General features: G+C 39.3%; 1 protein-coding gene across 1 annotated transcript in view; it reads left to right on the top strand.

The window, feature by feature from the left end:
• CERS3 (ceramide synthase 3) overlaps positions 1 to 20,491 on the top strand; it is a 123,527-nt gene extending 103,036 nt beyond the window's left edge. Inside the window, exon 11 of the mRNA XM_004271678.3 lies at positions 17,961 to 20,491. Coding sequence (XP_004271726.1) covers positions 17,961 to 18,128 — 168 coding nt within the window. The 3' untranslated portion in view covers positions 18,129 to 20,491. The remainder of the gene's footprint in view (positions 1 to 17,960) is intronic.
• The last annotated feature ends 1,686 nt before the right edge of the window (positions 20,492 to 22,177 follow it).

Here is a 22,177-nt window from a genome sequence, read left to right as displayed (position 1 = left end):
TTTTTTTTTAAGTCAATTCTTTGTCTTGTTTTTCATTCTTTTCTGCAGGTGCCTTACTTTTCTAATCCTATTTCCTTCTTTCCCTTCACTACTCATCTCCAGGTACCACTCTTCTGTGTATACCTGGTTCTCCCCCACAAGCTCTGCTTCTCCGAGGCTGACACTTGTATCTTGTACACGTTGGAGCCCCTTCTCTTTAGCAAGGGCTATGAACTTCCAGGTCATTTATGGCTTTACTTTCTGTTTCTGGGGGGGATTTTGTCTGTGCTTCTTCTAAGTTCTGTACTCCCAGGCTGCTTGTTTTTCTGACCTCCTCTTCCCCCCACCCCCTTTCCCAGCCACAAACTAGAGGGCTGTGGGAGCTAACTGGAATTTGTAAATGTTTTCTTTTTTATCCAGATTCTCCTTTAAATCAGCACCAGTTTCTAGATATGGTCTGACTAATACAAAGTCAAGCAGTTTTGATGTCTCTTTCTGTGAAAACTATGCTGCCATCAATGCATCCTAGTTTTGCTTTGAGTTGCTGGTAGTTCACATTAGGTTGTTAATTCATATTGAGCTTGAAATTGATTAAAACCTCTAAGTCTTTTTCACATCAGCCAAGCCACATTTCTGCTCAGGATTGTATGTTGATGATTGTGACTTTTGTGGAAGTTATATTCCTTCTTGTTAAACTTCATTTTGCTTGACCAGCTTATCATTTGAGTCTTTTGTTTAAGAATGGGAGGGCTTCCCTGGTGGCGCAGTGGTTGAGAGTCCGCCTGCCGATGCAGGTGACACGGGTTCGTGCCCCGGTCCGGGAGCATCCCACATGCCGCGGAGCGGCTGGGCCCGTGAGCCATGGCCGCTGAGCCTGCGCATCCGGAGCCTGTGCTCCACAATGGGAGAGGCCACAACAGTGAGAGGCCCGCGTACCGCAAAAAAAAAAAAAAAAAGAATGGGAAAGCATGACATTTGGTGATGGGTGCCTAAACGTTTCAGAAGACCTTTTGTCTAAAAGGCCTATTAAAGAAATTCAGGATTATTCTATATAATCTAGTTCATGAAAAAGAGTCATTTTTTGGCTTGATATATATTTTAATCAGGAGAGGACTATAATCATATTTAAGACTAATGAAGAATAAGGTATTATTCTGGATCTCACACCCAAAAGATCTCCCAGGATTTCCACTTTTCGTTTCAGTTCAGCTTGTTACATACTGGCTATGTTAACTATAGCTTCACTAGAATGACCTGTAGAGCCTTAAAAATAATACTCACAGCCAGGTTCTAATTCAGACCAATTAAATCAGAATCTATGGGGACTAGACCCAGACACTGGGGTTTTTGACAGTCCTCTTCTTCCCCCAACATAAGTGATTCTACTCTGCCTCTCAGGTTGAGAGCCACTAGATCAAGTGGAGAAACCCAGCTGTGTGTGTGTGTGTGTGTGTGTGTGTCCTCTCTGTCCTACTCTGCACAAGTGTCCATGGACATCCCTCTGATTGCTGAGTCTGCTTTCTAAAAAGCAGAGATGGCTGCACTCTTCCCCACATCTGTAGAGTTCGCTGACATGACCTCAGCAAATACACCCATCATGAAAATTTTAAGAAGAGCAGTAGACTTCATGTTACATAGGGGTTCTATGCTGAAAAAGCCTTAAAAATAAAAAGTCAGACTGTTGAAACAGGCACCAAGCACTCTGAGATTCTTTACTTTCTAGAAAACCAGAATTCTCTAAATAGTACATTTCTCTGGAGAATTAAAGACATGAGTCATTACATAAAGTGAGACATACTGGTAATTTTATATTACCTTTCTGGACTAAAAAGACTCATGACATACAGAGTCAAGGAAGTCAAAATTGTTTGCAATCATGGGATTTTAAAATGTGAAAGACCCTTAGGCACAGAGAGCAGCAATCTAGAGAGGGTCTGTGGCCTAAGCATCCACCTGCTGACTGCAGTGTGGTACCTGACTGTCAGCTGAGGCATCACCAGAGCTGGTGTGACATGCAGCCTTTCAGGCCCCACTAGATACTTTCTGAATGAGAATCTGTATTTTATCAAGAAACTTAGGTGATTCATATGCACATTAAAGTTTGAGAAGCACTGGTCTAGAAATTTCATATTACAGATAACTGATAGGAAATGTCCATGTGTAGCCAAGTTTCAAAGAATTAAATTTAATGCAGCTCCTTTGAGTAGAAAAAAAGGGGAAAACTGTTTTTTTCTGTGACCTTGTCAACTTGGATAATAAGAACTAATATGACAAAAAGGAATGTATTTTGACAGTAGTTCAGAAGATTAAACTCTGACTGAATGCACTTTCTTTTTCATACAGTTAAAGCTAAAATTTTCTTTCAAAACAGCATAAAGTGCTTATTATATTGTCCTTTGTTTCATTGCCAACTGTGGATTTAGATGTGGAGCCATTCAAAAAAGCAGTGGGACATTATGAGTCATTCACGACCTCCTGGGCTTTTGACATTACTGTAAAGCCACAGATTCCCGAGCGCAGAGTTTAGTTAAGGCATTTCAAAAGCACAGCTCTGCAATTTTATTGAAACCATGGTTGCAGATGTCATTCCCAGAGTGTATGGAAGTGCTGTGGCAGAGATTATTCGTAATTTTATCCTATTAACATATTTTTTCTCATTGTCAAAGTTTATTTTGTTTGGTAATCCTTGCAATAATTTTTGAGGACTGCAGACCAGGGCCAGCTACTTACTTTCACTAATAGGCAAATCATGATTAATTCATAAAAGTATATATATTCTGGAATCTAAAAATATAAGAAAAATTACACAAAAAATAAAACTAAAAGCATAGACATCATCAGGGCTTGACTTTAAATTTATTGTACTCACTTTTTTTTTGGTGGATATGAAAGTGGTAAGTTGTGTATTAATTGAGTGATGCTGGTTGTGTTACACACATAATCCAGTGTAAGGCGGTGGCTGTGGATGGGAATATGTTCTCATAAGACACGCAGGATAGTGAAGGGTTTTGGTGCCATGTCATATGAGGATAAACTGAAGAAAATAAGAATATTTAGCTTGAAGAGGGGTTAACTTCAGCATTTGAAGGAAGTATACAGACCCCTTTTGGATAAGGAGGCAGATTTTAGCACCATATGAAAAAAGAAGCAGGTAATGAATTACTGGAAATGTACAAGCAGGAGAATGTACATCTTTTGCTCTGGTTGTTAAGAAAGGCATATCAGCATCAAGTAGAAATTAGATTAGATGAGCTTAAAAGTCCCTCCAAACCTGGAGGCCTTTGGGCACCATTCTTTCTTATGTAATTGCCCCTCTACATCTCAAATGCTACCACTCCAATCCAAGCCACTGACATTTCTCTTCTGGTCTATGACCACAGCCTCCTAAGTGCTCCACATTTGACCACCATGGATTCTGTTTCCATACAGCAACAGAGAACACTGTTATATATAAACCAGTTTCCACAGAAAGCAGAAGATTTCTGAGGATAGGCACCTTGTCTTTTTTTGTCACATATATTCCCAATACTTCAAACAGTGCTACACAGCGGTTTCCATTTGGACTTAGAAGTAACTTGGAACTTTTTACCATGACCTATTAAATCTGTAATCTGGTCCATGCTTACTCCCCGACCTCATCTTAGGTCATGCTCCATCTTTCTTACCATGTTTTAGCTGCACTGGCCTTTCTGATCCCTGAGCATGCCATTCATCTCAGGGCCTTTGTACATACTGTGTCTTCTTCTTGAAATGCCTACCCCATCTTCCCTGACCACTCCTCCTTAACCTTCAGATTACAACCTTTGTGTTCCATTTCCTTAGCAAGGCCTTCCTTCCTTCCCATCCATCTAAGTGAGATCCCCAATTTACATATCATGGTATTCTCTGCTTCCTAACACTTACAAATGGGTGGTTGAATATTGTTATGTGTTTGATACCTTAGGGTTTGGCTCTTTGAATAGAGTACAAGTTATTTGAAGACAGAAACCATTATATCCCCAAAGTCTTACACAATGCACAGGGGCTCAAGAAATATTTTTTGAATCAGTGGTTCTCACCTGGGGTGGTTTTGCTCCCCGCCTTGCCCCCTGGGACATTTGGTAATCTCTGGAGACAATTTTGGTGGTCATAACTGGCATCTAGTGCACAGAGACCAGGAATACTTACTACTAGCCCTTCTACAATGGGCAGAACAGTCCCCACAGAATAAACTGGCTGAGATCCCTGGAATAAATGAGTAAACTCCTCTCTCTTTTGGTTGATTTCACTTTGTGGTTGGTGTTGATCTCAAATTATTCCTTGCTTTCCCACCTGACAGTGTCATCCTATACAGAGAGAAGTTAGGTTTATACAAGAACAGCCAAACACACTCTTTCTTGAGGAGCCAAGCTCTCCATAATTATCTGTTTAGCATTTCTTCAGGTATTGGCAGTTTAAAATTACTCAAGTGATAATCACAAATGGTTGCCAGCCATCTCCTTTAGAAATAAGACACCTGCATTTGGAAAGTTCTGATGGATTGAGAGAATGAGACTGTAGCTAATTGTTCAGGTGTAACTGAGAGAAAATTATGACTTTGATGGCACTACACCTTTCTGTTCCTGCATGGCTTTGTACAGTGTGGGTTGAGAAGGACATTGCGGGTGAGGCAGTGTGGACTGTGCCGAACACTCGTTCCTCATTCATTCTAATTCACTTAGTGACCAGTTCTCTCTCCTTACTTTTCACCTCTTTAAGCTCGCTGAATGTTGGGTCTAAGCCAGCAGAGCCATTCATGTCCTGGAGGGAGCCAGTTCTCACCTCCTGCCCTGCACACACACATTTCTCTCCTAGGGGCTGCAAGGCTTCTCATCTTTAGTTCAAGCCTCTGCATTTATGAGGAAGTCTTCTAAGGTTGCTACTTAAGGAAACATTTCATTCAGCTCTGTAGTCACTCTAGGACACTGCTTCCCAGCTTCCTTACCTCAGGCACTGAAGAAATTGATATTTGTACAGCACACTGGGGGAAACTGACAGGACTACCCAAAGCAGGAGACTGGGGCTCTGCTAGTTGCCCCAAGGCCTGAGAGAATCAATATCTCAGCATATCTTTTAACCCTTTCCTGGCACATCAGTTGGGAAACACTGGTGTAGAAAAGCCCCACTATACTATGGCTGCTCAGCTATAAGCCAGTTATGTATTTCCTTTTGAAAGTTGGCTGGCTGATTGGAGTTGTCTAAAAGCAAATCATATTTCTCTATCCCTCGAGAGAGGCAGGGACGATATTTGTAAATTTTCCTTATTCAAAAATCCTGCCAACAACAGTAGTCTGGCTCCTCTGAGCTGTGGAAGCAGCACTGTCCGGCAGGAGCTGTCTGCAGTGGCCATCGCAAGTCTTGCAAGGCAGTACTGCAGGGCACTGTAGGTCAGCAAGGGTCTTTCAGGACCCAAACCTGTGTGACTGCATCTCAGAGGGCCAGCTGTGCTGCCCAGCTCAGCTGACTGCCGTGCCCTCAGACTCTGAGGTCCTAGGCAGGGACTCACCAACAGAACAGTTCAACTCAGAGTCTGGATGTGACCACAGATATTAGATGTAACTTGGAAACCACTAAGACAGGAGCTCAGGGATCTGTGTCAGAGTCCCTCTGAATGCGATAAGCTGGGAAACAAGATCTCCCATAAAGGGCAGGACTGAAGATGACCTGGCAGTTTTGCCTGGAGCAGCTGTGTGGATGGTAGTGCCATGTGCTGAAATACGAAGGCCAGAGAAGGTGGTGTAAACGGAGCCTCGAATCTGACAAGGCCTTAGGCAGCTGAGAGGAGATGGTCTGAAGCCTGGAAGAAAAGTCCACGCTGGGATACAAATTTGGGATCACCTGCATTCGGATGGGATTTAAGATTCCCATCTTGTGGTATTAGATTCATCCATTCACTTGCTCATCAAATATACACTGAGTGCTTGCTGAGTGCTGGTGACATCACCTAAGAGAAACTAGGGGAGGAAGATGGCACATTCCGGTATATTCCACCCCATCCTTTCTCCCTCCCTCTGCAGAAGGGAAGCTGATGTCCTTCCACCCATGCTTTTATATGCTTATTATGTTTGGATATAGCCACAATTAAAGCATTGCTTTTTTGTTTTTAAACTTTACATAAATGGTATGATTTAGTTTATATAATTGTACAACTTGTTTTCTTCACTCATTATGACATTATTCATATTGAGAAATATTACTGTGGACCAGTGTACTTACCTCCTGTATAGTATCCATCACAGAATAGTCCACAGTCTACATATCCTCCTGTTTACATCTTTATATATGTCTCCTGGTGGCACATATGGGAGTTTCTCTATAAGTAGAATTCCTGAGTCAAGTTTACCAGATGCTGCCAAACAATTTGTCAAAGTATGTGGGAGTCTCTCTTGCCCCACATCCTCACCAATTTTCGGTACCATCAGATATTTTAATATTTACCAGTTTGATGAATAAGAGATTTTATCTCATTTTAATTTGCATTACTAAGCTTGAGCATTTTGTATAGTTGATTAGTCAATAGTTGTCTCTTCTGTGAATCATCTGTTTATATTCATTGTCTGCTTTTCTGTCACATTGGATTTTTTTCCTTCTTAATGGTGCATATGAATTCTTTGTTGGATGCTAATATTTGAAACAAACTTTAACATTTTGTTGTTAATACACATTTTTCTGGGCTATATATTCAATACTTAATCTTCTGTCTTTCCATGGTTATTTCCTAAGTGTTGCTTACATAAATCCTAATGATTTTTTTTCAAAATGGTTTTGTATATCTTTGCCCAGTTAAAGTTGTGGAATTTACAGGCTGTTGAATCTAAAGCTGCGTCTAAAGGATGCAAAATGTGTAGAAAATACACTAATTTTAATGGTTTTAATCCCCAAAGCAAAGTACATTCATGAAATCAAATCATTTTCTACATCACAAGTTGGTGATTACCACAGAGCCTTTTACATTTATTTTAAATTTACTTTTAGGTAATATAGAGAATATGAAAGAAATCCATGCATTTTTATCAAGAGCCACATAGCGTAATCTGAGCTCTTCTCCACCAAGCTGAGTCAGTGAGCTGAGTGGGTTCAAGTCCTGTAGTTTTTATCTCTTCTGGAAAATGAATCTGCCCGACCAGATACTCTCCAGAGTCCATCTATCCCTAAAACTTACTTTTTCTCCTAGAAGCTCATTTTTTAAAGCCTGTAAGCCTTAGCAAAGTGAAATAATTTCTTAAGGAAATTAGGTACATTGATAGCAGCAAGTGTAATGAAAATAAAAACCATCAGTGGAAAGTACAATATATTTCATACCGGTGAGTTGGGACAGTTTAAAAAGCAACCTTTGAGTCCGGTTCTGAAATTCAAGAGAAGAGGCATTCTATGTATACAGACCAGTCACAAAAATTGGGAACCATGCATAAGCCGGTTTTAGGGCATGTTTTCGATACTGCTTTGACTTGCACTCATGACTGCAGGGAGCCGGGACAGTGGCCTTGGTCCTGTACTCTGTGTCTGAGAGATTTGACACCAGCCAAAGTGAATTACTGTGTGATATTACAGGTTCAAGCATTTTTTCACAAGCCCCCCACCAAAAAAAAAGGGTCAATAGGAGAAGTTGGAAGTGTGTCCATTGCTTTAAGATACTCCCGTGCTTGGGTGAATGAGTCTTTGAATGTGGTTCGGTTAAGCTCTGTGCCCCTGCTCCTGGAACATGCCCTTCAAAGGGGAATGTTGGCTTCAACCGACTTTAATCTGGAGAAGATCATTTTGGTCCCAGATTCAGGGTTTCTGTTTCTCCTAGCATATGGGATGCTTTCAGACTGATTGCTCACCTTCCTTCATAGTGACTGTGACTTCAACCCCATCCTCTGAATGCGTGTCTTCTCTGCCCTCCTGGAGTGCCAGGCTGATGACATTTGCCAATACTGGTGCCATTAGTGATGTGGGGGTTCCAAAGCCCTTGTTAAGACCTGTTACAAGGTCTCTCTTCCATAAGTAACTTGTTCTTCATTCCCTTCACCATCATTTTGTGTAACTGAAGGGAGTTGCTGGGGAGAGGAAGGAGGTACTTTTAAAAGACATTGCAGAAATTATATTCATGCATTTCCATTTGTGGAATGAATAATATTGCCAATAATGTATTCTAGAGGGCCCAGGTCATTTCTGGAAAATGTCCAGTTGAATATTAGATATCTTTTCTAATTCCATAAAGAAAGTTATCTAAAGTTATCAGAATAGTAATAATGCTGTCTGTAATGGCACTGCTAACCCTTCACCAAGGGCAGCTGGCGGGCAGGTAACAGGAAGCATGTGTGCTGTGATATGCTTGGCATGTGTGAGAACTGTGCATCTGGTGGCTGCAGCCCTTGGCTCCCTTCACTCTTCGAAGAAGTGTTTAGATCCTTCTTTTTTGCATGGATTTTCTTGGGCCCTTAATGATTTGTGGGAGGGTTCAGGGCCAACAAGTTGCACGAGACCAGTTCTACAAGCCCAGGGACAACTAAGAAGTAGGAAAGTAAGGGGCGCTGGTGTGCAGAGAAAAAGCAAAGGGAAGGACAATACAAGAAAAGAATCTGGCTGATTCCAAGGGAGAGACTCACTGCTGCTGGTGCAAGCAGAGTCTTGGCATCCCATCAAAGCAGACAGGTAGAGTTCTAGAAAACACTGTGGCTTGACCTTTAGCAGGTGTTTAGATTTTGTTCCCCTAGAGCAAGGTTGACTTGTTTTTGATTTCTATTAAGTATTGTAATTACTGGAAAAGATTTACCATTGTGAAAAGGTACTTTGCAGAATACGGATTGTGATTTATATCTTAAACTTTTCTGATTTCAGCTGATTAGCAAAGCCTCATTTTTTCTAGCACACCTTAGCCAGTGTTTTTCAAACTGTAGGTTGCAGATCATTAATAGGTTGCCAAATCAGTTTTGTACATCATTTTTAAAATGGAATAGAATAGAATAAAGCATGCCAGTGTTTGTCTCACCCCCTGGGTGCCCTGTCTCTCCAAATATTCCAGCAGGGGTTTGTAGAGCACTGTTTTGAGGTGTCTAAGTTTTGATAGGGTTTTCACCCTGTCTGCCTCTTGTAGCTGTGTGGCCTTGAAAAAGTTACTTAACCCCTCTAAGCCTCATTTTCCTCTCCTTTAAAGTAAATAGAATAGGTCCTATGTCCTAGGGTTGCTGTGAGGAGGAAACGGTATTGTTCATACTAATTGCTTAGTTCAGTGCCTGGCACATGGACATTTATAGCATGGATAGTGCCTTCATTTATAATTGCCAAATCTTGGAAGCAACCAAGGTGTCCTCCAATAGGTCAGTAGATGCATACTTCTGGTACGCACATCCGAACAATAGAATATTCTTCAGCAATAAAAAGAAATGAGGGGCTTCCCTGGTGGCGCAGTGGTTGACAGTCCGCCTGCCGATGCAAGGGACACGGGTTCATGCCCCGGTCTGGGAAGATCCCACATGCCGCGGAGCGGCTGGGCGCATGAGCCATGGCCGCTGAGCCCGCGCATCCGGAGCCTGTGCTCCACAACAGGAGAGGCCACAACAGTGAGAGGCCCGCGTACCGCAAAAAAAAAAAAAAAAAAAAAAAATAGAAATGAGCTATTAAGCCATGAAAAACCATGGAGGAACCCTACATGCTTATTACTAAGTGAAAGAAGCTAATCTTCAAAGTTAAATACTATATGATTCCAACTACAAGACATTCTGGAAAAGACAAAACTATGGTGACAATAAAAAGGTCAGTGAATGCCAGGGCTTGGGAGGGAGGGAGGGATGAACAGGAAGAGCACAGAGGATTTTTAGGACAGTGGAATAAAAGCCCCTTAAGGGTGTCATTGCTGTTATTGTTATATTACAGATAGCATATACAAGATGAAATTGAATATAATATGAGGTTTTATTAATATTTTTCAATACCGTTCAATTTCCAATTTGCATTATTCAAGTTTTTTTTTTAACATCTTTATTGGGGTACAATTGCTTTACAATGGTGTATTCAAGTTTTTATAGTGTGCAACCACCTATACATCTATCTAACAAACTCTTACTACCAGGAAATCCTTTCTGAGCTTGATTCATCATCAAGGGCAGTGGTTCTCCAACCTGTTGGACCCACACCCTCTTCACTAGCCTGAAATTAAATTCCTAGGTAATATCACTCACCTAAAAGCATAATTTCAAAAAGCAATATAATGCCACAACGTAATAAAAAAGAAATATGATGAAAAACATTTCTGATAAAATATGCATTTCGTGTGTAACGTGTACATGACTGCCCTAGAGAATGTAATGAAGTTGGCAGATGCTGTGCTTGCTTATATGGAGACTCAGCATGAGTGGGGCAGCTGCAAGTGCAGACTGACACAGCCTCAAATGCCACTGGTAGGGTTGCCATCAGTGACATGGCTTTCTGAAATTGTGAAGTTCTGAACAAAATGAAGTATAGTCTTCCTTGAATTTATGTACATAGTTGCAGTCCTGAAAAGTTGAGAATATATTAAAACCATGCAAGAATTCCTGTGCTTGAATGTACAATGGAATTAGATTCTAGGCTTGGATAATTACAAATGCAGGTCTGGCAGGACATTAGGGTGTCATGCACATTGTAGGGTATGCGGCATCCCTAGCCAATGCTCATTAAAAGTCAGTAGTGCTCCCCAACCTTTATGACTGTGAGGATGTCATACATTTCTAAAAGCCTGAATATGGTCCAGGCCCTCTTCTCAGAGGTGAGGGTGCTGGAGGATGTGGCTTCAAGCTATGGGGAGCATCCTCCAGGATGAATTTATTTTTCAGCTAAAGCAGCTATTCAAGTCCTGGAGAAAGGGGTGGGAAGACGCTAGTATGCCTTTCTGGGGAGAAATTAGTTTCTTTGTTTTGATTCAGATTTCCCCTTGTTCCCTACAAAAAACTTTTGAGGAAAGAAAAGGAGAGCCAAGAGGCACCATCCATGAAAGCAAACGTCAGCCAAGCATGGCCCTTCCCTCAAAGACTCCGTCTGCAGGGGGAGCACTCTGATCCTGGCTCCCAGCAAATCATGGAGAGGCTGCGTTTCTCTGTTGCATCTTAACTGATGAGATGCCAAGTTTATTCCTCAGTGTTTACAGTGAGCCTTGTTTATTTTGGGACCCTTTCTGTGTTGTTGTGAAAAGAGCAAAACATACAGAAAAGAGCCTATGAAGTTATATTTCTGTGATTAAGACAGCAGAATGTGTGTACGTTGTTGTTGATGTTGTTGTTTAAGCTGTGTTTGCATGAAGCTTGTATGCAAGGAAGTATTTGGTTACATATACCCCAAGAATCTCCAGAGGTGGTCAGTTTTAGTCTTCAGGTCACAAAAAGGGAAAACTCTTATGGTTATGGATATCATCTTGAAAAATGATGCGTGAGGAAACAGCCTCCACCTTCCATAGTTTTTTTCTTTTCTAGGCTGGGTTTAATAGAGATGTTTCTGAACTGGCTTAGAGGGTCAGGGGTCAGATCCAACACTGGCCTTGCAGAGAGCTTGAGTTCTTGGTATTGTTTTAATAGTTCATACCATCATTATCTTTTGCAATGAAGTCTGATCTGCAGCAATTCCATCTGCATTCATTGGGACAGTGTTATTCTTCTAGGAGTTTTCCTCACAAAATTCCTTTCAGAACACTGTAAAGAAGAGGAGAAACATATTACTCTTAATTAAGAACTGTCCTTGAAGGAATTCCTGCATAAAGAAAATAGGAAACATCCTATTCCCAACAATAAAAATATCCTGACAACCAAAATGCCCGCATGAGCAATACTTTACTTAGCAGATGTTTATTGGGAAAACTATAGTGTTTGCGTTCTAAAAAGAAATACATTTAAGTTTTATTTTTAAACTTATCATCAGTGAAATTTATTTTTTCCTGTTGGTGTACAGTTCTGTGAATTTTAACACAAGTGTAGATTTGTGTAGCCATCACTATAATCTGGATACAGAATAATTCTGTCACCCCAATAACTCCTCCCTCCACCCCAGCTCTTGGCAGCCACTTATCTGTTCACCATCCCTACAGTTTAGTCTTTTTAAGAATGCCATGAAAACTACATCAGTATGTCTTTTGGTAGGTATAATTGTTTTACAATGTTGTGTTCGTTTTTTTTTGGGGGGGGTAATAGTTGTTTTACAGTGTTGTGTTAGTTTCTACTGTATAGTGAAGTGATGCAGAGTTCCCCGTGTTATACAACAGGTTCTCTTTAGTTATCTATTTTATACATATTAGTGTATATATGTCAGTCTCAATCTCCCAATTCATCTCACCTCCCTTTCTGACCGGTGTGAGGTGAACCTCATTGTAGGTTTGATTTGCATTTCTCTAATAATTAGTGATGTTGAGAATCTTTTCATGTGCCTCTTGGCCATCTGTATGTCTTCTCTGGAGAAATGTCTATTTAGGTCTTCCACCCATTTTTGGATTGGGTTGGTTTTTGGGTTTTGGTTTTATTTTTGATATTGAGCTGAATGAGCTGTTTGTATATTTTGGAGATTAATCCTTTGTCCATTGATTCATTTGCAAAAATTTTCTCCCATTCTGAGGGTTGTCTTCATCTTGTTTATGGTTTCCTTTGCTATGCAAAAGCTTTTAAGTTTCCTTAGGTCCCATTTGTTTATTTTTGTTTTTATTTCTATTACTCTACAAGATGGGTCAAAAAAGATCTTGGGGCTTCCCTGGTGGCGCAGTGGTTGAGAGTCCGCCTGCCGATGCAGGGGACACGGGTTTGTGCCCCGGTCTGGGAAGACCCCACATGCCGCAGAGCGGCTGGGCCCGTGAGCCATGGCCGCTGAGCCTGCGCGTCCGGAGCCTGTGCTCCGCAACGGGAGAGGCCACAACAGTGAGAGGCCCGTGTAACGCAAAAAAAAAAAAAAGATCTTGCTGTGATTTATGTCATAGAGTGTTCTTCCTATGTTTTCCTCTAAGAGTTTTATAGTGTCTGGTCTTACATTTAGGTCTTTAATCCATTTGGAGTTTAGTTTTGTGTATGGTGTTAGGGAGTGTTCTAATTTAAGTCTTTTACATGTAGCTGTCCAGTTTGCCCAGCACCACTTATTGAAGAGACTGTCTTTTCTCCATTGTATATCCTTGCCTCCTTTGTCATAGATTAGTTGACCATAGGTGCATGGGTTTATCTCTGGGCTGTCTGTCCTGTTCCATTGATCTATATTTCTGTTTTTGTGCCAGTATCATACTGTCTTGATTACTGTAGCCCTGTATTACAGTCTGAAGTCAGGGAGCCTGATTCCTCCAGCCCCATTTTTTTTTTTTTTTTTTTCTCAAGATTGCTTAGGCTATTCAGGGTCTCTTTTGTCTTCATACAGATTTTAAGATTTTTTTGTTCTAGTTCTGTGAAAAATGTCATTGGTAATTTGATAGGGATTGCACTGAATCTGTAGATTTCTTTGGGTAGTATAGTCATTTTCACAATATTGATTCTTCCAACCCAAAAACATGGTATATCTCTCCATCTGTTTGTGTCATCTTTGATTTATTTCATCAGTTTCTTATAGTTTTCTGAGTACAGGTCTTTTATCTCCTTAAGTAGGTTTATTCCTAGTTATTTTATTCTTTTTGTTGCAATGGTGAATGGGATTATTTCCTTAATTTCTCTTTCTTACCTTTTGTTGTTAGTGTATAGTAATGCAAGAGATTTCTGTGCATTAATTTTGTATCCTGCAACTTTACCAAATTCATTGATTAGCTCTAGTAGTTTTCTGGTGGCATCTTTAGGTTTTTCTATGTAGAGTATCATGTCATCTGTAAACATGATGGTTTTACTTCTTTTCCAATTTGTATTCTTTTATTTCTTTTTCTTCTCTGATTGCCATGGCTAGGACTTCCAATACTATGTTGAATAATAGTGGTGAGAGCAGACATCCTTGTCTTGTTCCTGATCTTAGAGGAAATGCTTTCAGTTTTTCACCATTGAGAATGATGTTTGCTGTGGGTTTGTCATATATGGCCTTTATTATGTTGAGGTAGGTTCCCTCTATGCCCACTTTCTGGAGAGTTTTTATTATAAATGGGTGTTGAATTTTGTCAAAAGCTTTTTCTGCATTTATTGAGACAATCATATGGTTTTTATTCTTCAGTTTGTTAATATGGTGTATCACATTGATTGATCTGTGTATATTGAAGATTCCTTGCATCCCTGGGGTAAATCCCACTTGATCATGGTGTATGATCCTTTTAATATGTTGTTGGATTCTGTTTGCTAGTATTTTGTTGAGGATTTTTGCATATATATTCATCAGTGATATTGGTCTGTAATTTTATTTTTTTGTGATATCTTTGTCTGGTTTTCGCATCCAGGTGATGGTGGCCTCATAGTATGAGTCTGGGAGTGTTCCTTCCTCTGCAATTTTTTGGAATAGTTTGAGAAGGATGGTGTTAGATCTTCTCTAAATGTTTGATAGAATTCACCTGTGAAGCCATCTGGTCTTGGACTTTTGTTTGTTGGGAGGGTAGGTAACCTTTTGAAACAAACTTTTTTCACTTAACATAATGCTTTTGAGATTCATCCAACTTCTTATAAATGTCAGTAGTTTGTACCTATTTATTGGTAAGTAGTATTCCATTGTATGGATGTACCATTCATTTACTTCTTGAAGAACATTTGGGTTGCTTACAATTTTGGGCAATTATGAATAGAGCTTTTATAAACTTTTTTTTGTGTGTGAATATAAATTTTCATTTCTCTAGTGTAGATACTCAGGGGTAGGAATGCTGAGACATACAGTATATGTATGTTTGCCTTTATAAGTAAAACTGTTTCCAAAGTGTCTATACCATTTTGCAGTTCCATCAGCAGTGTATAAGAATTCCTTCCAGTTACTCTTCATCCTTGGTATTCTCAGGATTTTTAATTTTAGCTATTCTTATGATAGTTTTATCTAATCATGATTTTAATTTGCATTTTCCTAATGGCTAACGATGTTGAATATCTTTTCATATGTTTATTTGACATCCTATATCCTCCTAGAAGTGTGTATTTTTAAATATTTTCCCATTTTTTAAATGTTTTTTCTTATTGTTGAGTTTTGAGAATTCTTTATTATCCATACTAGTTGGATATGGGATTTGTAATTACTATCTCCCAGTTTGTAACCTGTCTTTGTATTCTCTAAATAGTATCTTTCTTTTTTTTTTTAAATAGTATCTTTCATAGAGCAAAAGTTTTTAATTTTGATGCAGTACAGTTTATCATTTTTTTATGGAGTATGCTTTTTGTGTCTTGTCTAAGAACTCGTTATGCAACCCAAGGTCATAGGTTTTCTTCTAAAAGTTTTATAGTTTTATATTTTGCATTTAGATCTACAATTCATTTTGTGTTAACATATGTGTAAGGTTAAAATTTACTTTTTTGCCTATGGATTTCTCCTTGCTCCAGCACCATTTGTTGAAAAGACTATCCTTTCTCCATTAAATTGCTTTTGCACCTTTGTCAAAACTCAATTGGCAGTATTTGTGTGGGTGTATTTCTAGATTCTCTATTCTGTTCCATTGATCTATTTGTTTACCCCTTTGCTAATACCATCCAGTCTTGATTACTATAACTTTATAGTAAAGTCTTAAAATTGGATAGTTCGAGTTTTCCAATTTTATTCTTCTTTTGCATAATTGCTTTAGCTATTCTAGTTCCTTTGCCTCTCCATATAGAATTTAGAATCAGCTTGTCTATATCTATAAGAAATCTTGCTAAGATTTTAATGGTATTATGTGGAATCTGTAGATCAATATGGGGATAATCAACATTTTTACTGTATTGAAACTTCCAAGCCATGAACATAGTATGTCTCTTTAGTTATTTAGATCTTTGATTTCTTTCTTCAGAGTTTTGTAGGTTTTACATGCAGATACTATACATGCTTTGTTACATTTGTACCTAAGTGTTTTATTTTTTGAAACTATTGTAAATGTTACTGACTTTTAAATTTCTGTTTTAGTTGGACATTGCTAGTCATGTTCGTTTACTATGGCTGCCATAACAAATTACTACAAACTTGGTGGCTTAAAAAAACAGAAATTTACTCTTTTACAGTTCTGGAGGTCAGAAGTCTACAATCAGTTTTGAGCAGAAATCAAAGTGTGGCAGATCTGTGTTCCCTTTACACACAGCAGGGAATCTGTTCTTTGCCTCTTCCAACTTCTGGTGGCTGCCAGCATTCCTTGGCTTGTAGCTACATCACTTCAATCTCTACCTCTTCTTCATATTGCCTTTCCTCTGTGTTGAATCCCCTCTGCCTCTCTTATAAAGACACATGTGATGGCATTGAGTGGCCACCTGGATAGTCCATGATAATCTCTCATCTCAAAATCCTTAATTTAATTAATAATATCTGCAAAAAACTTTACCTTGTAAGGTAACATTCACAGATTCCAGAAATTAGGACCTAATATTTTTGAGGACATTTTTTAGCCTACTACATTAGTGTCTAGAAATCAAGATTGTGTGTGTGTGTGTGTGTGTGTGTGTGTGTGTGAGAGAGAGAGAGAGAGAGAGAGAGAGAAAGAAAAAGACAGAGAGACAGAGACAAAGAGAGAGAGAAAGAGATTTTATGTGTTGACCTTTTATCCTGCAGCCTTAGTACTAAACTCACATATTAATTCTAGGAGTTTTTTGGTTGATTCTTTGGTATTTTGTACATAAATAATAGAGACACTTTTATTTCTTTCTTCCCAATTTGTATGAATTTTATTTCTTTTTCTTGCCTTATTTCATTGACTAGGATTTCCAGTACAATGTGAATAGGAATGGTGAAAGTGAACTTCCTTGCCTTATTCCTATTCTTAGGGGGAAAGCATTTAGTTATTCACCATTAAGTATGATGTTAGCTTCTATTCCTTCTTTGTAGAGAAGTTTTACAATTTTTTTTTATCATGAATGGATGTTGAATTTTGTCATATGATTTTTCTGCATCAATTGATATAATCATTTTTTCCCTTCTTTAGATTATTAATATGATGGATTACATTCATTGATTTCCAAATATTGAACCAGCTTTGCATTACTGGGACAAACCCCACTTTATCATAGTATAATTTTTTATACATTCCTGGTTTTGATTTGGAATATTTTATTAAGGATTTTAATGTCTATGTTCATTAAAGATATTGCTCTGTAGCTGTATTTTCTTATACTGTCTGTCTGGTTTTTGTATCAGGGTAATTCTGGCCTCATAAAATAAATTGGGATGTGATCCCTCCTCTTTTTTCTAGAAGAGATTGTGGAGATTTGGTGTTATTTCTTCTTTATACATTTCATGGAATTTGCCAGTGAAACCATTTGTGCCTGATATTCTTTTTCAGAAGATTTTAAACTACATATTTAAATTTTTTTCATATTTTTAAGACTACGCAGGTTATCTCTGTTTCAATTTCATTGATTTCTCATCTCTGTTATTTCCTTCCTTTTGCTCATTTTGGGCTTATTTTGCTTTTCTTTTTTTTTTTTTTCCTAGTTTCGTAAGTTGGAAGCTCATATTATTACAGACTTTTCTTCTTTTCTAATATAAACATTTAATGGTATACATTTCCTTTTAAACACTGTTTTAACTACACTGAAGAAAATGTGATGTGTTTTAATCTTAATTCAAAATGTTTTCTAGTATCCCTTGAGACTTACTCTTTTGATCCACTGATTATTTATAAGGGTGTTGATTAATTTCCAAGTGTTCTGAAATTTTCCCATTATTTTTTTATATTGATTTCTAGCTTAATTCCATTAGGACCTGAAACATATTTTGCATAATTTTGATTCTTTAAGTTTGTTAAGGTTTATTTTATGATCCATGATATGTTCTATGTTGGTGAATGTTTGGTTGTTTGAATATTGTGTTTTCTCTGAAGGGAGCCATATCTCTAAACTGAGCCCATTTGTTTGCTTATTCACTCAAGAGTCTTTCTGGAAGGTTGTCACTCACAGCCCATTGTTTCTTTTGTCTAGAATATCCAGGACGTGAGAAGTGATGATGAGGATGAGTATGAAGAGGAAGAGGTTGAGGAAGAGAAGGAGGAGAAGGAAGAAGCCACCGAAGGCAAAGAGACAGACGGTTTGAAGAATGGCCTTGGGGCCAACAGGCACCTCATTCCCAATGGTCAGCATGGCTGTTAGCTTGAAGCCCGCATAGCTCCTGGTGCACAGTGCGCTGCAAGGGCTGCTGGGAGCTGGAAGTGCTCCCTCCTCCATTGCTGTAGCCTCAGGACCCACAGGGACCACAGATTTTGCCCTTCCCTCTTTCTAACCAGCACCTTCCCCCCCAACCAAGATGTATTTAACAAAATGTTAATTTGTGTTAAAATGTTTAATATAAGCATCCCCATGGATTTTACTGGAGTTAGGACTCAGATTTCAAAGATTTCTCCTGAGAACCCTTCCACTTCTAATTGTTCCATTCATGAATTTAGACGTTTGGAGCCCACTTTGTTGTAGGCCTTCCCCTTCCCACCTTGCCTGTCCTCAGGATACTTTGGGAAGTGCTAAGTCAACCCACTTTTTCCAGGTGCATTTAGCCACAGAGAGCAGCTCATTTCCCAAAAATGAGCTAGAAGTGGCAATGGAATTGTGGTGGCAGGACCAAACCAGGGGGCCAAGCTTCCAGGGCTCACGGATCCCTTTCTGCCATGGGCAGTGTTTAAACCTTCCATGCCGTGTGCTTCGTCTCTCCGATGGGAATAACCAGACCTGCCCTGCCCCCTCACAGGGTTGGAATAAGGATCAAATGAGATAATAATGGAAGTGAGAGTGCATACTGTAGGCTATGGTGTTGCTGTTACCTGACCCTCTTTTCACTGTGATCACAGTCCCGTTTGGGAGAGAAGCCTGGTGAAACTTGGCACTGAACAGGCCTGAACAAAAGGCACAGTCTTGAAGAATTCCTTTTAAATGTGTCTGGAAATACCTAAACATGCAAGTACCCAGAAAGCTGTTTCCAGTTTATCTGGTAACTATTTATTTGTTAGCTTCCCAAAGGTAATTCTCAAATCCCCCAGGTTCTCATCCCTCAGGTTCCATGGCCAAGGGGAGGGAGTTTGGGCCCCATTCCTTCTTGTCCTTTGCTGATTTCTCACTTATTTCCTCTCTGAAAGGGACGCTTCCCTGCTGTGGCCCTGAACCCCTCCTTCAGGCCAGCAGAGCTACCCAGCAGGCCATAGGGTCTACCTGGGGGCCTCTCTGGGGGCACTGGACCCAAGTCAGGTTGTTCCCCTAGCCACTATCACCCAGGAAGCCCAGTTTCTGGGGCATGTGTTTGAGCTCCTGATCAAAGGAGGTCTTGGAAAAACAAAGAGACTCTGTACTTTAAATCCCTGCTCTCCAACCCAATCAGAGTGCACAACAGTAAAGCAGAACAAAACAAAGGGCTGGAAAACACCCCTGAGAATGTCCAAGGACAGGTGCTTGAGTCAGTGTCAGCCCCTGGGGCTGCCTTACCTCTCTGGGAGGACAGGTAGGGGCTGGAGGGTCAGTAGCCACCTCTCGACCCCCACAGGGATACATCTCGAGGCCAGCGTGCAGGGCAGACCTCAGAGACTTTCTCAGGTTACTGACTGAGGAGAGGCAGAGCCTTGTAGAGGAAGAGCCTGAGCAAAATGTGCAACTTTTCCCCACCCAATCTCTCATATTTTGGGGTCACATTTTGCATCTTCATCCTGTTTTGCTCAGGGCCTGTATTATAAAGCCAAGTAAGTGGAAGCTAAGACTGTGGGGACTAGTAAAACCCACACAGACTCTACCAATGGGGGCTGCAGCCTCTGGAGCACAAAGGACACTGTATACAGTAAAGGTGTCTGCTTTTTTTTTTTTTTCAGTAAAAAGATGTTTTTAAAAGCTTCAGGCTAAACAAAAACAAAAAACTTCAAAATTCTTTCCCAACAAAATTTCTTTTTGAAGAATTGTTAGAACAACAGAAAAACATGTGTCAGGTTTCTCTGCATAATATTTGCATTTATGAGTACAATAACATTATATGTGTAATGTATATTATAAATCTCAAATGCCTCCAGTCACTTTAGGGCATAGCTGTTGAATTATTATCAATATTTATATTATTTTTTTTTGGTGAAAGATCACACTAAGATATTATTTTTATGTTCCAGTTAACAGTTTTTTCCTTGATTTATTTTGGTCTTGTCTCTGTACCAAATAACTTCTTGCTTTAGGTAAAAAAAGTGTTTAGTTGTTGCTCTATCCTCCAGTTCTTTCTTTTTTTTCTTATTTGAACATTGAAGGTAAAATTGATATGCCAATTTCAACTATCTGTGATACAGCTGGAAGCACTAAACTATCTCTTAAGAGGTAGAGATGCATATTTTGTAACATTTTTAGGGCTTTTGTGGTTAATTTTAAGGGTAACCTGTCTTTCTACAGGAAACAAGAGCTCACAGTATATACCAGATGACTTTATAAAAATGTAGTCCACCATGCCGCCAGTATTATTGTAATGGTAATGACTTACAATAAAACAGAGACAGAGCCCAGCATGTGTGGTGATTGAGTAGATTCAGCACACACATTGTTTGGCTTCTTAGAGATCATTACTAGTCCTATTGAGTGGCGGAAACAAAGATTTGCCAGTCCTCTAGAAACACCCTGCAGGGAATCGGGGAGCAGTGGAGAACAGAGCCAAGTTAGGACATTAGGGCTGCTGGCCTTGGGGTACCAGACACCAGAGAGGAGAGGTAACAGGTCAGGCCTGACTGGGCTGAGTATCTTGGCTGTGCACAGTGTAGACATAAAGATATTTTCTCAGCCCCCTTTTATATACCTACCTTTCAAAGGTGGAGGAGGAAATAGGGTCTATTGATGGTTCAACTGGCTGTCCATCAGAATTACCTATTGAGCTTAAAACACACCTTGCCTGTTGCCTGCTCCATATTTAGATTAAGTACTTCTGGAATAAGAAAAAGGAATTTGCATTTTAACCAAGTCCATGTGCTTCTGAAGAGCAGTCAGGACTCTGTGTGACCCCACTTGGTTTTATTCCTACTAGCAGTTTTATATGCTAATAAATGAGAATATACAATGATACAGAATATTTACTCCAAAATAAATTCAAATAAAATAATAAAGGAGAAAAGGAAACATGAGAGCAGTCAAGACAAATAGAAAACATTGTAAGAGTTTTACACTGGTTAGTACAATGGCAGTACTAATTACCAAATCCAAATTTATAGGTAATTACATCCAGTGTAAGAACAGAGTACCAGATCAGATTTTTTAATACTCCAACTATAGGCTACTTACAAGAGATATGCTATAAATATATGCAGAAAGAAATGTTGAAAGTAAAAGGAGGGATAAAGGTATACCATGCAAACTCTATCCCCAAAAAGCTGACATAGCTATTCTAATATCAGACAAAGGCAAGAAGAGCTAGTGGGTATTAAGAGGAATGTTTCATAACAGTGAAAGGGATCAGTCCACCAGGAAAATATTTAAAAATTAAATCTGTATACACTGAATAATATGCCTTTAAAATATATAAAGAAAAATTTTACAGAATTAAAAGGAGTAACAAAGTCATAATTGTGTTTGGGTGGTTTTAACACACCATTCAGTATCTGATAGAAACAGCCAACCAAAAAGCAATAAGAATACAGAAGATTTGAACAATGAAATGAACAAAATTGGCCCAGATGACATATGTAGAGAGAGCACTGTACCCAACAAATGCAGGCACACATTCTTTTCAGGTGCATGTGAACATTTACCCAAACTGACCACATGATAGGCCTTAAAACAAATCCTAAAACATTTCAAAGGTTTTAAATCATGTAGAGTATGATCACTGATCACAGTGAAATTAGACAAGAAAAATCACCTATTTTTTTTTAAATCACCTATTTTTAAGTTAAGTAATGCACTTCTAAATGTAGCAAAGAAGCAATCACAATGGAAATAAAACATTTTAAAATGAATTATAATAAAAAATAATGAAAAGTATGTAGGATTCAACTAGTGACAAATTTAGAAGAAATTTTATAATATTAAAAGCTTTTAGGGGCTTCCCTGGTGGCGCAGTGGTTGAGAATCCACCTGCCAATGCAGAGGACACGGGTTCGAGCCCTGGTCTGGGAAGATCCCACATGCTGCGGAGCAACTGGGCCCGTGAGCCACAACTACTGAGCCTGCGCGTCTGGAGCCTGTGCTCCACAACAAGAGAG

The sequence above is a fragment of the Orcinus orca genome, chromosome 2 (assembly GCF_937001465.1).
Source record: "Orcinus orca chromosome 2, mOrcOrc1.1, whole genome shotgun sequence".
NCBI lineage: Eukaryota > Metazoa > Chordata > Mammalia > Artiodactyla > Delphinidae > Orcinus > Orcinus orca.
The sequence above is the reverse complement of the archived record's forward strand: the minus strand, read 5'-3'. Positions and strand labels throughout refer to the sequence as shown.